The 13,774-nt window shown below is 41.8% G+C and overlaps 1 protein-coding gene across 1 annotated transcript in view; it reads right to left on the bottom strand.

Annotated features, from left to right (window-relative positions):
- Positions 1-3,569, bottom strand: part of GLDC (glycine decarboxylase) — a 45,267-nt gene extending 41,698 nt beyond the window's left edge. Inside the window, exons 1-2 of the mRNA XM_075079083.1 lie at positions 3,321-3,569; positions 3,146-3,224 (exon numbers count right to left, since the gene is read on the bottom strand). Coding sequence (XP_074935184.1) covers positions 3,146-3,224; positions 3,321-3,542 — 301 coding nt within the window. The 5' untranslated portion in view covers positions 3,543-3,569. The remainder of the gene's footprint in view (positions 1-3,145; positions 3,225-3,320) is intronic.
- Positions 3,570-13,774: the final 10,205 nt, after the last annotated feature.

The raw sequence follows: 13,774 nt of genomic DNA, 5'->3' as shown, positions 1-13,774 counted from the left end.
AGCAAAACAGCCATTCAGTAAGGCTAGAGGCTTTCTCTCTCAATATGTTATGTCTTTCAGGGAAGTAATGAAGCTTGATTCTTCCACTGAAGAGTAGGGCTGTGCTAAAATGCCTAGGAATGACAACACATGTACAAAAAGATTGTGCTTCTACTGTAATCAGGGGTTTTATTTATACGCAGTGGAATATGTGATCCCATTTGAATCAGCTGTTTCATATAAGCTGCATCCACAGGATGATTTTTTTTTTTTACTGCTATCACATACACGCAGCCGACTGATTCTCTGTCTTTTAGATAACTTGTTACACTAGCAAGGGAATGATCTGTAATGCAAACCAATCCTTCCTACTGCCACACCTCATCAAAATTTGAAGACATGCGTATACATCAAATGTACACACCTGAGACAAGGCCTAAAGCTATAAAAGTTTAAAAAAACCCACAAATATAATTGCAGAGATCTATGATACTCACCCAGATGTATTATTTATGGTGTGTGCATGGTCTTCTTGGACTGCATATGTAATTCTAGTGGTAAGCATTGACTTCAGTGAGACTTCAGTGCAAGCTCAACTGTGTTTCCTAATACAAAGGAGTAGCTCAAGCACTGCTCATTTGTTCAGCTGCACTCTAACCTGCGGAGTGACTACGATTATGGTTTTTAATAGATGTTATATAGAGAAGTGGAAGTGTATTATTCAAATCACTAGGAGTTGCCATATTAGAAATTTTATGAATGCTGAAGCTGAACAAAATGTTTTGAATTGCGTTACCCTGTTCTCTCATTGCATGTATGAATCTGGGAGATGATGGGAGCAAAATTGTCTCCATACAAATAAAAAGAACACGTTAAAAATAGAATATAGTCCTCATGACACTTTCCCAGTTTCGCTATTTTCCTTTAATACAAGGGATATGATAGAGAAATAATATACCATACTCACATAAGAAATCCCACACTGGTGACTGGAAAGAGTGTGTTCTCTCTAACGGTGCATTAATGAGGAAGCGAGTTTTTCTCAGCCTACAGGGTCCTAGGTACAAGATGTTCAATGTGAAGTTGCACGACTTTAAGCTGAGGCTTTTAACTTTTCTTTTACAAGCTGTAGAGTTCTCTGCTACCAATGCAGTGGAAAACTAGTGGCAAAAATCTACACATTAAATTACAAAAGCCAGTTCATCACACTGGCTGCAGAAGAAAAAGAAGCAGTGTGCAGAAAAAAAGTTTTCTGTACCTCATGCAGGCATTTCTTTTGAAAACTCACTGCTGCATGCCGTGCAATGTGAAACTCTGCATCACAGTCACATTCTTTCAAAGTTTACTCTAAGGGAACAAGAGCAGCATAGCAAGTGGAGCAAAATGCCAGTGAACCAAACACACTGTTAGCTAATGAGGTCCTGTTGCACAGTGAGAACTTGCATACAACAGAACATCAACTAATGCACAGAGTGTAGGAGACATCCACTTCAAAACTGCTGAGCAAATCAGCATGAGAACACAAAACTGCATCAAGATTTTGACTTAGGTTGACATCACTGGCTTAGTTTTCAATAACGTACAATTATTTTAACACTCAACTGTACTGTATCACTTTTATGTGTGTTTTAGTAATGTAAAACTTTGTAAGAGTATCATCTACTAAATTAAAAAAAAAAAACAAACCAGAAGAAATGTTTTTAAGAAGTAGTTGTTAGTGACAATCTACATTTAACCCCTCTTACAGACCTAAAAATATAATGATCTAAGAAGTTCTTTTCTCTGAGTGTAAGTGAAAATCAGTCAGGGAATACCTTGATTAAAGTATATTAATCACAGGAAAATACGCCAAGCAACACCTTCAGCTGTTACACAGACAGAAGATGGTGATTAAAGCCCACTTCTCTAAGCCCCCTCTCCATTTTAATAGTATGGGAAGCTACAAAAAAAAAAAAAATAGCGATGCACTATTAAAACATTTCAGAAGCAGAAACTTTCAGTCAATACTGTATCCCTCCTGGCTAGAATCTGTCTTTTCAGGCTCTAGTTTTCCTGGCTGTTCATTGTGGCGCTGCCTCTCGCGTGTGATGTCATCTTGGAGTAACCAGATTGAACTGGCCGGGAACCTCACCGGAGCTGCAGGCCTGAAGTTTACACTCAAATTACAGCGCACAGATGAGCAATGAAAAAAAAGCCAGGGAGAGGGATCAAATTTTCTACAAATTGGGCAAAGGATCTTGACACAAATATGAAGTTAATACTGATGTAATTGACTCCGCTAGCTGGTGGCCACTGAGCTTTGCTAGTTTCAGCGGCATTGTTTCCCTAGGTACATTTTTAAGTGTTTCTTTCACTCATGGGATTTCCAGCGTGATGTTCACAGATATCTTATTAAGATTGCAGCTACACAGACGAAAGTTTTGTGCTGCGACTGCTAACTTTTAAAAACATTAATATCTAAAAAGTCATCAAATCACATCAAGTTTTTCTACAGCAATTTGCTGAACTATTGTAGCACCACAATTGCTGTCTCAGATGTTTTGCATTCCCGCAGTTTACCGGTTTCCCTCAACCGGGTAGATTCAACATGTTAGCCATTAGCCTACTGTGCATCCATTACGCGGAGACTCAGGTTTTGCAGGGTATTAGAATAGGCAGGTTATTACTGAGGGGGGACGAAAACAAAGAAACCCTGCAGAAACTAAGAGGCAACAAAAGATAGCAGCCCATTTGAAGCGACGGTCCGCACTACGGGGATGGTGTTTAGCCACACTTTTCCCTCCGTATCAGACTCTTGGGGCAAAGCAAAGGCACTGCAGCACTTGAGCTCAAAAAACGGTTTTCCGGAGAATCCGAGTCTGCCACACACGTTTTCCCACCGACTTCCAACACGGGGGCAAGACATGCAGCAGCCTAACTACTCCACCGAGTGCGCCTGTGAAGACCGACGTGCCGGCGATGGCACCGCTACGCTTACTGAAGCCCCATCCTGCACTTCAGCGAGGAGCGCCGCTCGCTGCCGTTCCAGCGGGGGTACCCGGGGGTGGGGGGGGGGGTGCGGGGCGCGCCCCGGGTCCCCCCGCGGGCGCCGGCGGCCGGAAGGAGCCGCGGGAAGGGCCGGGGAAAGGGGGGGTCCGGCCGCACTCCGGGCCATGCGGTCACTTACAGACGTGGTCGTCCATCCTCAGCGGCCTCCGCAGACGGATGCTAGCCGGGATGGTTTTATCCATCAGCTCCTCGACGCTCTGCAAAGAGGCGAGGGCAGGCCGTTGTTAGCTCCCCCCGGGGCCGGCACAGCCCCCGCCACCCCGCACGGCGCGACGCGACGCGGGGGCACCTACCTGCACCCCGACGGCTCGCAGCATCTCCCGCTTCTCCCGCTCCCGCGGCCCGATGTGCCGCCGGGAGAAGTCATCGTGCCGGGGCAGGAGCTGCTCGATGCACCGCGCTGCCTCGCCGCCGCCACCGCCGCCGCTCCACCGCCGCTGAACCCCCGCCGGCCGCAGGTGCCGCGGCGCCCCGCGGGCCGCCAGCCGCCCCCACCAGCGCCCGCAGTTCTGCATGCCGCCGCCGCCGCCGCCCCCGCCGCCGCCGGGCAGCCCCACTTTGTGTGCGGGGGGCGGCGCGGCGCGGCCCCCCGCGGCCCGCGCCAATGGGGCCCGGGGGCGGTGCCGCGCTCGCCCCGCCCCGCCCCGCCGCCACCTGCCGGCCCGCCCCCGCCCCCCGCGCCGCCGCCCCCGCCAGGCTTGGTGCCCCGCTCGGCCGTGACCCCTCGCTGCCGAGCGTCCCGGCGGCGGGGCGTCCCGGCAGCAAGGAGGGACCGGCCGCGGCCGCGGCGGCGGCGGGTCGCCCGGGCGGACCCGGGCGGCGACTCCCCTGCGAAATAGGGGGGTTCCTCCACAAAAGCCTCGGTCAGATGGGAAAAAAAAAAAGGTCTCTGTGTTTCTGCAGCAGAGCGTGGACTCCCTTTCGAGTTACTGGCTTTTGGAGGAATAGTAATACATGCCACTTTCCACGGCCGTTACCGGGGGAGGGGTGGGTGCCAACTTTATTACTGCTCCAACTTCTGGTGGTGTTAGTCTTGGGGAGTGGAGAGGTGAACTGGAACCTGCTTCTTCCTCTGTTTCAGCTCTGCATCTCTGAGGGTATCGGTGCAGTCACAAACTCATATCTTGATTTATATTAACAGACCAAAGTGTAGTAACATTGAGGACGTGTAGCAACATTTAACTAGAGCAACAATGAAAGATCCCAAGATCTATACTGATTTCGCCTTAACTGTATCACAGCTTTAATGCCTGTCTTCTGAATTCAACGAGATAATTAATCACTACTTCTGAACCTAAAAATAAAATTACTTTGCACGAAAGTTCACTGGATCATGCAAGCTCTCTATTTCTGTAGTAAACACGGAATTACTCCTGTGATATAGTCTCAGTTATCTAAACTACTCCACTATGTTGGGATGGGGTCCAATAACTTACACCAGTCTGTATTTGGAGTAATGACTGAAGTCCCTGGTTTCAGAATGAGGAAGCTCTGAATTACACACCAAGCTGAGATGAAGCTCACTTCAAACAGGAAAGATGTTTGTTGCAAGGGTTTGTGATATAAATCCAATACTGACTTTAACTGATTGCTACTAAAAGATAGTTATGTTTTGCTTTTCTCCTCTATAATTCGCTTCTTTATAAACATGATAGTAACATGAAGGAAATTAAAACTTTGCTGTGACTTTTCAACTTGGGGTAATGTAACGAGAGTGAGTACAGGTATTAGAAAAATACATTAAAACCATGATAGTGACAAATAAATTCCTGTTATGAATTTGTACCTGAATCAATTTCCTTTCAAAGCACTTCTGAATCTTTTCAAAGCAATTTGCTGATTTTGCCCAAATATTCTTGCAGAATTTGTCCAAATAATAAGTGTTCCTTAAAAATATATCCTTTTTCTCTGGCAGGGAATATCGGGATGATATTTCACACAAAATAAGCCATTACAGTCAGCTCATCCGAGATGGTAACTTTGACAGAATCGTTTCTTCAATGTCAGGCCAGAGTTTTACTGTTGCCTGTAGTGCTATAGGAACAGAGGTTTGGAGGGAAGGCAGAAGCATCCCAAACATCCCAAACCATGTATTTTCTGTTCACATTTCTGGCTTTTCCAGGAGTAAACCCAATTTTACTTCAATCTGAAAATTATGCTTGGAGGAGGAAGACTGGAGAGATGCGCCCAGTGAACAAGGCGATAGTGCCAAGGCATGCCCACTTCATCTGGAATGCACCACAGCTGGAGTGGTTTGTTAAGCCACTGTATGGCTAAAGCTTTCTTCTTCATAAACTCAGCACAGACTTTGTCTTAGCATGGGCTATGCGCGGTCACTGTGGCAGAGACGCAAGCCTTGCTTATGTGCTGGATCAGTTAGCCGACTCTCCAGCCACCTCCTGAAAACTGTGTTATGGCCTTAACAGGCAAAATAGGAATCTCAAACAAGAGAGGCAATAGAAGATGAAGCTTTGATGTCAAATGTGAACAACGCTTTGATGTCAAATCAACAAAACCTAACTAACCTTGTAGCTTCAAATAAACCTATCACTTCATAGTAAGTACCCAACACAAACAGCTGTTTTCTGCATGTACATCAGCACAAGGAAGGAATTTTCCTGGAAGCAAGGACAGGATTGCAAACCAGTGTCTTGCTCTTCAAGCTATTTGTACAAAGCTCAGAGATGCGTATGTCTTGGCCTAATGAGCTGACATAGCAGGAGTTGCTACGCAGCTGCTAGGGATGTCAGTTTTGTTAGATAAAGCACAAAACTCTTAGAAAGAATGCCGGTATCATTTAAATTAAAGTGACACAGTATAGGTACTCTTCTTAACACTGATATTTGTTAGGTCTAGTTGAACGCCACAATAAGAAGGACAAAAATCCTGCAATCTGCCTTGACTCCAGCTGTGATTTAGTTCAAAACTCTATTGCAGTTCTAATACTACAAGGTTTGTGGGTGGAGTTGGAACTAACATTCTTTGTTCCTTTAAGCTACCCTTCTGAAACTATCAAAATAAGAAAATTGTGTTGTATTCTTTCAAGATTCACTTCAGCTCCCTTCTATCACCCAAAGCTGAAAGTCTAATTCAGCTGATATGTTTCTGCACCACTATAGCACTGAATGTAAAGACTGGGTCAGACTACAGTGTTGTCTGTTTGGTAGACTCTTTCTGACACTGGCCGGTTACAGGTCCCTAAGGAGGAATACAAGACTAGGACAAAAAGATGTACTGGTAAACCACTCTTCAGTATTTCTACAGTCAGTTAGCATCCTGGGATTTCTGCGTTTAGGAGTTCCCAATATGCTTTTTTCCCAAATTTGCTCAGCTGCCAACTGAACCCATATAAACTGTTAGTGGAATAAATACAACAGCTTTGCTATTCAAGAGCAGTCACTTTATCATCCTTTCTTTCTCAATCTGCTATTCCTTAAAGTCATGAAAAGCACTCACAATGTTAAAGGCATTGCAAGAAGTAAATCAAAAGAAACCATGTGGGTATCATTACTAACTCCAACATATGCTGACTTCCATCCTCATGCAAGATCTTTTCTGTAGAAATTCCTCAACAGAATGAAAGGTTTTGGCAATTTAAATTATCACCTCTGCTGCCTTTTCTAAGAAAATTACTAGCCATCATCATTGTTTTCAAGTCTCTAGCAGATCAGGTGAGGAATGCCTACCAAATGGTCTCTTAATGGCCAGGTTTATTTTAAGAGTCAATCCAGATAGAGGACACCGGCATTAACACTTTACCTTTCCTTCTATGACATAATCTTAAAATGTAAGGGTGCAAGAGGTGCGGAGTGTCTCTTTTGGTTTAGCTGTATCTAACTCAATACTGAGGGTCATCTGAATTTCTACCAATAATGGTTTAGAGGGTTTTTTAAATAGATATCTCATTTCCTACAAGTGATCCTTAAACATGTAAATGAAAGCATATCTCAAACATATTTTTATCCATATTTTATACATATGCTTGTTATCAAATAAAACATTTTAGGCCTTAGAGAATAAAAGGTAAAATATGCAGTTGTTCCTGCTTATGAGTATGTACTGTAAACATTGTTACCTTTTAATTTGAGACATCTTTATCACAGTTTTTTTTCTCTTCATGCAGTGTTTAATCTGTAAAATAATTCTTTGCTTAAAATGAGATTTGGAAAGATTTGGATCTGTATCGTTCTTTATGTCATTATATAAAGAACAATACAGATGTTTTCCTAATGCATCAAGCCAGGAATTATTTAATTTTATTCCTAAACTTACTATTTAAGTGAAGTAGCAAGACATCATACTTCTTTCACAAGCAATTAACAATTGATCCCAATGGAGAGAAAATTACTCGTCACCAGTGCATCTTCATATGCCAGTATTTACAGAGTGAGCGTTGAATTGCCACCTGTTCAGTTTTTTGATAACTTTACCCCAGGAAAATTTAAAAGTTCAATGAATTGCATAAAATATGTACCCAGGAAACAGTTTTCATGTCCCTAAACTTAATGGAACAGTTTCATGACATGTTCTTTCGATCCCCAAGCAACAGAATATACAGCAGGATAGGCAATGTCGTGTTGAGGGCGGATAGCCAGACAGCTTCATATTCCTGAATCCATAACAGCCCTCAGCAGCTTAATGCAGCCAGTATTGCCTGAGGGCCATGAGCCATTTTTGCAGTCTTTAACGGCTACTATTTCTTCATTGACCACAGCTGGATCATAAAATAAAATATATGTTAGTATGTAAGATTAACACAGTTAACATGGTGGATTTCTCATGGATCCTAATGGTTTAGGTTTAGGGCTGCCGTCCTCCACAAAAGACTAGGTAACATTACCAGAGCAGGTAACACAGTATTATGTTGCTCCTTCAGGAGCCATAGTCAAGCTTCCTCAGTGAGATGTTTGCTATGTAAATATCTTACTGTTAGATTAATATACACTGAAGCTTTTAAGCATACCTTCTTTAACTGACAGTCCCTTATTTCACTAATAGTCTCTGAGCCATACTGTCTTTGTTCTGAACTCAGAAGTACCCCTGCACCTTGATTAGAGCTGACACTTCATGTAATTTCACATCTTGTTTGTTTTCAGTTATTTGATAAACTGGAACTACAGCAATACTGAACGGTGCTTCTTCCCAAGGAAGTGGTTTTACTCACATACATGTCCATACCTTCAGCATCTTCAGGGTGCAGCTTTCATTTTAGTTGTCGTTTTGGAAATATAATCCTTAATGAATTTGCTATGTTCCACACTTGTTATGTCAATAGAGCAGACCTAGAATATTCTACAACTCTGTATCACAGATCTCAAAGTGTATTTCATATCTCAAAGAAACAACTGATTGCATGGATCAGATTGTGTATCTCTTCAAAATGTATGTAGCAAGCAAAACTATTTAGGCTCTGTACATATTTATTGGATATACATATACAGAAGCAGGTGGATATATACTGTACTACCTTTCCTGTTGATGTTTAAATATTCAAAGATACGTTTATTTTTCTTATCAGATGAATTACTAGTATGACCTTTTTGACAAGGAAGAATGACACAGAGAGGTCAGGAACTTCAGGGCTGTGAAGAAAGGAAAGAAAGGAGAAGGAAAAGTTGTTTAAAAAATTCCTAAGACTTCAGAAGAAGACACATTTGGAAGATAGGAACACCTAAGCATTCTTAATATTAACCTTGGAGCAAAGTCATTCCAACCCCATTTCTTGTATGGGGAAATGGCTGAAGATGGCAAGTGTTGAAGGTTTTTAAGGCGCTAGGTGTTAGCACGGTTTCTCTGTTTCCTCTGCAGGGAGCAGCAAGGGCTTGCTGTTCCCTCAGACCAGGTGTTCCAGGAGTAAAGGGTCACTCCAGAGTAAGCATGGTTGTCCCTAGCAGGGCATGGTCCCACCGGGTCTGGTCATAGCAGTGTGAGCCAGGTGCTGGTAGTAGGATCCATTTGCAGTCCCAGACAAATGATGAAGCAGGTCTATCCAGGGACTCCAGGCAGGAGCAAAGGAAGATGAGACCAGAGGTAGGACTAGAGACAAGGTTTCAGCTTGAATCTGAAGCCCGTTCAGCAGACAGGGCTACAGACAGTGCGCAATGGACGTCCAAGGGACCTGTCCAGGAGGCAAGCTAGCTACTGTGTAGGTTTGAGGTCCATCCAGACAGTAGAGCCAGACTAATCTGGAGACCGGCACTCCAGCAAGATAGCTGAGGGCCTGGGTCTAAGGTGAGATGGAGACCCTGGGTTCATGGGCAGTGTGTGGGTACCCTGGGTGAGGCTGGTCAAGGCCAGTAGGTCCTACAGGTGCACTGGGGCCCTGACTTTCTCCTGTAACAACTGAAACAACCGTGTGGTTAGATAGGAACTCTCTGTAGGCTGGCTTTGTCCACAGGCTTTTAGATTATTTCAAAAACTCCTAAATGATTCCAGTCCCTGGCCAAAAAATTCTCTTAACCCTTCAACACAAGTCAAACCTTTTTCCTACTCCTCCTCCTTCTATGTTTGGAGTTGGGGATATCCAGACAGGACATAAAGGGAATTAACTCCAAACATCACTGGTTTGTTCTCCATCTGCCACCTTGCTCCCTCATGCTGTGACTAACTGAACTGCCAGACATCTGTGACACGTGCCCAACCAGGGTAGCTGCTGCCACGTCTCCATGGCAAACATTTCATCCTGAAAACTCTAGGATTACAATCGATTATGTAGGGTTTTTTTTTCCTTGTTGTCACTGCCATTTCTAACTGATGTATTTGTCAAAACCTACTGTCAATCCTTACAAACACCTCCAACTGTCCTCTATAAACCTTCCAAAGGAGGCCAGGAGGGTCTAAACTAACTCTTACAAAGTCAGAATTATTTGCTGCAGAGTGTGTGATTTTCTAGTTTCTTTTTGTGACTTGCTCTTTTTTAACTTGGTTCAAAGGTAAGCTTGATAGACCTTGAATGCAAATTCAGTTACTTAATACTGGATACGTTAAACCTCTTATCATGTTATTTGTGTCCATTGGCTTTTAAATACTAAATATGGCTATATGATTAGAGCATTGCCTATGCAAATACTTTATATCAGTAGGTGTTATCTATTACGAATACCTATGTAATAGACTTTGCATTGCAAGAATTTCTCTTGCCCAATCTAGTTTTATTAGGCAATAAAAAAGTTCTCTGTGGCACAGAGAGAACCACATGCTGCTGACCCTAACAGGTGTATCATGACGACAAGGTACTGCGATATTCTTTGGGAAATAAATATCTGTCCCTCTTATTCTTATCTAGGAGTTAAAGGTGTTATGCAACAGAGTACGCAGATTTTGAAAATTCAGAAAGTCTAAAAGGTTGTTTTTCAGAAGACTGCTGTTGTATATGCATGGAGTTTTATTTTGTTATTTTTACATTAGTAATTGAATTATAACCTTTGACTGTACTTAGCTAGCACACCAATACAAACTGCTGAGATGACAGCTTCAGTAGAAACTTAACTTTTCTTTCAAAAAAGAGATCTCAGATCCCAGATGTCTGTCTGGTTTTTCAGTTCAAAAAGTGTTAATGAAATGAAACATTAGCGTGAAAAACACTGAATAAAAATCCTTCTCCCTTTGCAAGATTGGGTCGCAGCTCCTTGTCTTTCAGTGTTTTTGTCTTTTCCAGAGTTTGAACAAGATCCCTTAGCAACAGCAAATCAGTTACAAGGCCTCTGCTCTGTTTGAGGTAAATGTGTATGAAGTCCCCTTTAGAAATCACAGAAGCTCCAATAAGGGCATAAGCCTTTCCCCTCTGCAGCTCAAAGCAAAAGATTTGGGAAGAAGAAAACCTGCAGTTCCTTACACTGCAAAGCTTCTAGGGGAATTTCTGAGCCCTCATCTTCTTACAGGAGGCTGCTGCTTCCAGAGCTGTAATGATTTATGATTTTAAGGGATTGCTTAAATCAGTTCTACAAATGAAATAAGGGATTCCATCAAAACATACTTTCTATCAGGTTCTAGGTGGCTTATAATCAGTTACAGCATTTTGTTTGATCATAGTCTGACTATACCTACATATACACAAATTTGCCCATATAACTACAGATGAAGTTTAATTTTCTGATTGAATCAAGATTTCATCATACTAAGTCCAGCCTAAAAAGGGGAATGCTTTTCTTGGCTGAATAAGCTTAGCTGGCCTGCTAAAGGATCATAGAAAGTTAATACTGCAGTCAGTACGAGGTAGGAAACACAACTGCAAAACCACGTTAGGGGAATGAAAGAAATGGAACTGGTTCTTCTGCTGACCAACCCGCAGCTGCTAAGGTTGGTTCAGCTATCTTCTTGAAGTGCATTTGCAACAGATTAGACTATATGATATTTTATAAACTCCTAATGAACACGGCTATGCGAGCTCTTAAACATAGACCGAGTCATTACTGAAGAATCTGGCTTTGAAATCAAAACTGAATAAATATTTTAATGTTACATAATGTCTTAGTTAACATATAACTTAGAAAAAGCTTGAAATGTTGCAATGCCTTGTTCTGGTATTAGATATCTTTTTGCTGCTCCTCTCAAAAAACTTTGAAAGTAAAACTATCGAACATGGCTGAAATATAAGCTTTTAAAAGGATCAGTTCACATACAATTACTAGAGGCTTCTTAGGACTCAGCCATACCTTCTCTAAACATCCCAGCTACAGTATGCATGCTTTACCTTGGGATGGCATGACCTGACCGTGACTTATCATTCACTTATGCTCCCTGAATCCCTCAGGGATTGCACGTGATTTGTACAGCCATGATTCTGCAGCTCTGGCCAAAGAGCCATGTAATAATGTTGATTCAGTGCAATGCTGCATTAACATACTTCATCTCTTACAGGGCTCTTTAACATGATAATGAGCCTCAACTAATTCAGAAACTAGTTATTTAGTGCCGTACAGTGAGGCTGAATCCTGACTCAGGTGGAGAAGGAACAATGGTCACACTTTGGGTAGCAACTGCAAAGGCAGACTGCAGCAAGAAGCTGAAAAATGCAGCTTGAGGTATCTACTTTACAGACCACAGTTGATAGGAAACACTGGTCACTGTCCGTGTGGTTTATATGGAAGGAGGGTGATGGAATAAGCAACCAGTGAAAGCAGAGATTGAGACAGGACTGAGCAGTGGTAAAGAATAAGAGAAAAGAACTGAGGAGGAGTTGGGAGTAAGAGTAATTGCAGCACTGAGAAAAAACATCAAATAACTACCTATTTCCTAAATAAGGTCTATGTCCTATGGAGACAACAGTGACTTTAAAAATTCTAAAAATATATTCTAATGCATACATCCAGAAACAAGATTAAACCTGCAAAGGAAATCCTAAATCTTCATTTAATGTTTTTCAGTGTTTCATTTTCTTTGGATGTAAAATATAACAGATAGGTCTTAATCTGTAATTAAAATAGCATGGCAGTGTACAATGGTGGGGAAGCTGAGAAATCTCAGACGCTACTGAAAGTTCCTTTGCTGTATTTTAACATAATAATGACATGGAAAGGACCCACTTTCTCATATAATGTTCTGATTACAACCATTCTCTCAAAGAATGACATAGCAAAATGTTAACTAATACCTGAACAGGAGCAAGAGGGAATTGGAATTTCCATAGTATCAACATCTGAAAATTATACGTTTCATATTACACCTGCTCTTATAGAACTTAATACCTGTTAATCGTGCATTAATCTGAAATATGTATGTTGATTTTCCAAAGGACACTGAGTTAATTAAGAGCAGTCTGTTAATTTGTTACTGTAGTGATGAGAATGTTAGAGACCGCCACCTTCTAAGAGTGCTAATATATTAGCCTGCTAAGTGCAAATATTTAAAATGTGCTTACGTTTACCAATTGCAAAATGGCATTACGCAACTCTGTCTTTGGCAATCTTTTTAAAAAGCTGAAATAAATAATAGGATCAACTCACCATCACTTTTTACTTGATTAAGGTTAACATAAACCAGAAGCGGGGCCTCTGAAAATTTTGCAGAGGGAAAGAGCACAATTGCACTTCCTCATCTGAATGACACCTGCTTTTAAAAACAGTGTGCTACCACAGTAATCTCTGCCATGTCGTCATAAGGAGCTTCCAGAAACAAAAAGCCATGATCGTCCTTACTGCTTCAACAGAACATTTGCCCTCTGTTGATCAACATCAACTCTAGGATATAATTAAAAGACAGAAATATGTCTTTCCAAAGAAACAATCTAGGCTCATTTGTAGGCAAAACAGTGGGCAAGGAGCATTGACTAATACAGTCTGTACCTTCTCACCTAAGCAATTTTTAATCAAGGTAAGCAATATGCACTATTAAATGGGACTTAGTACTCAGAAACTCTTTAGAGTCATAAAATGCAATAGTGGCAATGAAATACAAAGAATAGATTCTTTCTGCTTCCCTGGTCATATCTCATTGTATTCACTCCTTTAGTCATATACGAAATAACCAAAGAATCAAACTCAGGTTACCCATTACTAAGAAGCAGAGAGAAGAACCTGAAAAATTATTACCTTCCATTTTAAACATCTGATCAGTACCAAGTAACATGCATCCTATTTCTCCAAGAACTTGTAGTTATAGAACATTTCAGTAATTCCTAAGCAGAAAATAACAGAAGAAATGAAATGGACAGTGGATGAAAAGAACTGAAATAATTGCATGGATTTAAGAGACTTTAAAGCAGTGTAATGATCTACAAAACAAGAGTAGTTGATCTATGAAAACATAT

This window comes from Phalacrocorax aristotelis, chromosome Z, assembly GCF_949628215.1.
Source record: "Phalacrocorax aristotelis chromosome Z, bGulAri2.1, whole genome shotgun sequence".
Lineage (NCBI taxonomy): Eukaryota > Metazoa > Chordata > Aves > Suliformes > Phalacrocoracidae > Phalacrocorax > Phalacrocorax aristotelis.
This window is presented reverse-complemented; position numbering and strand designations above follow the sequence as displayed.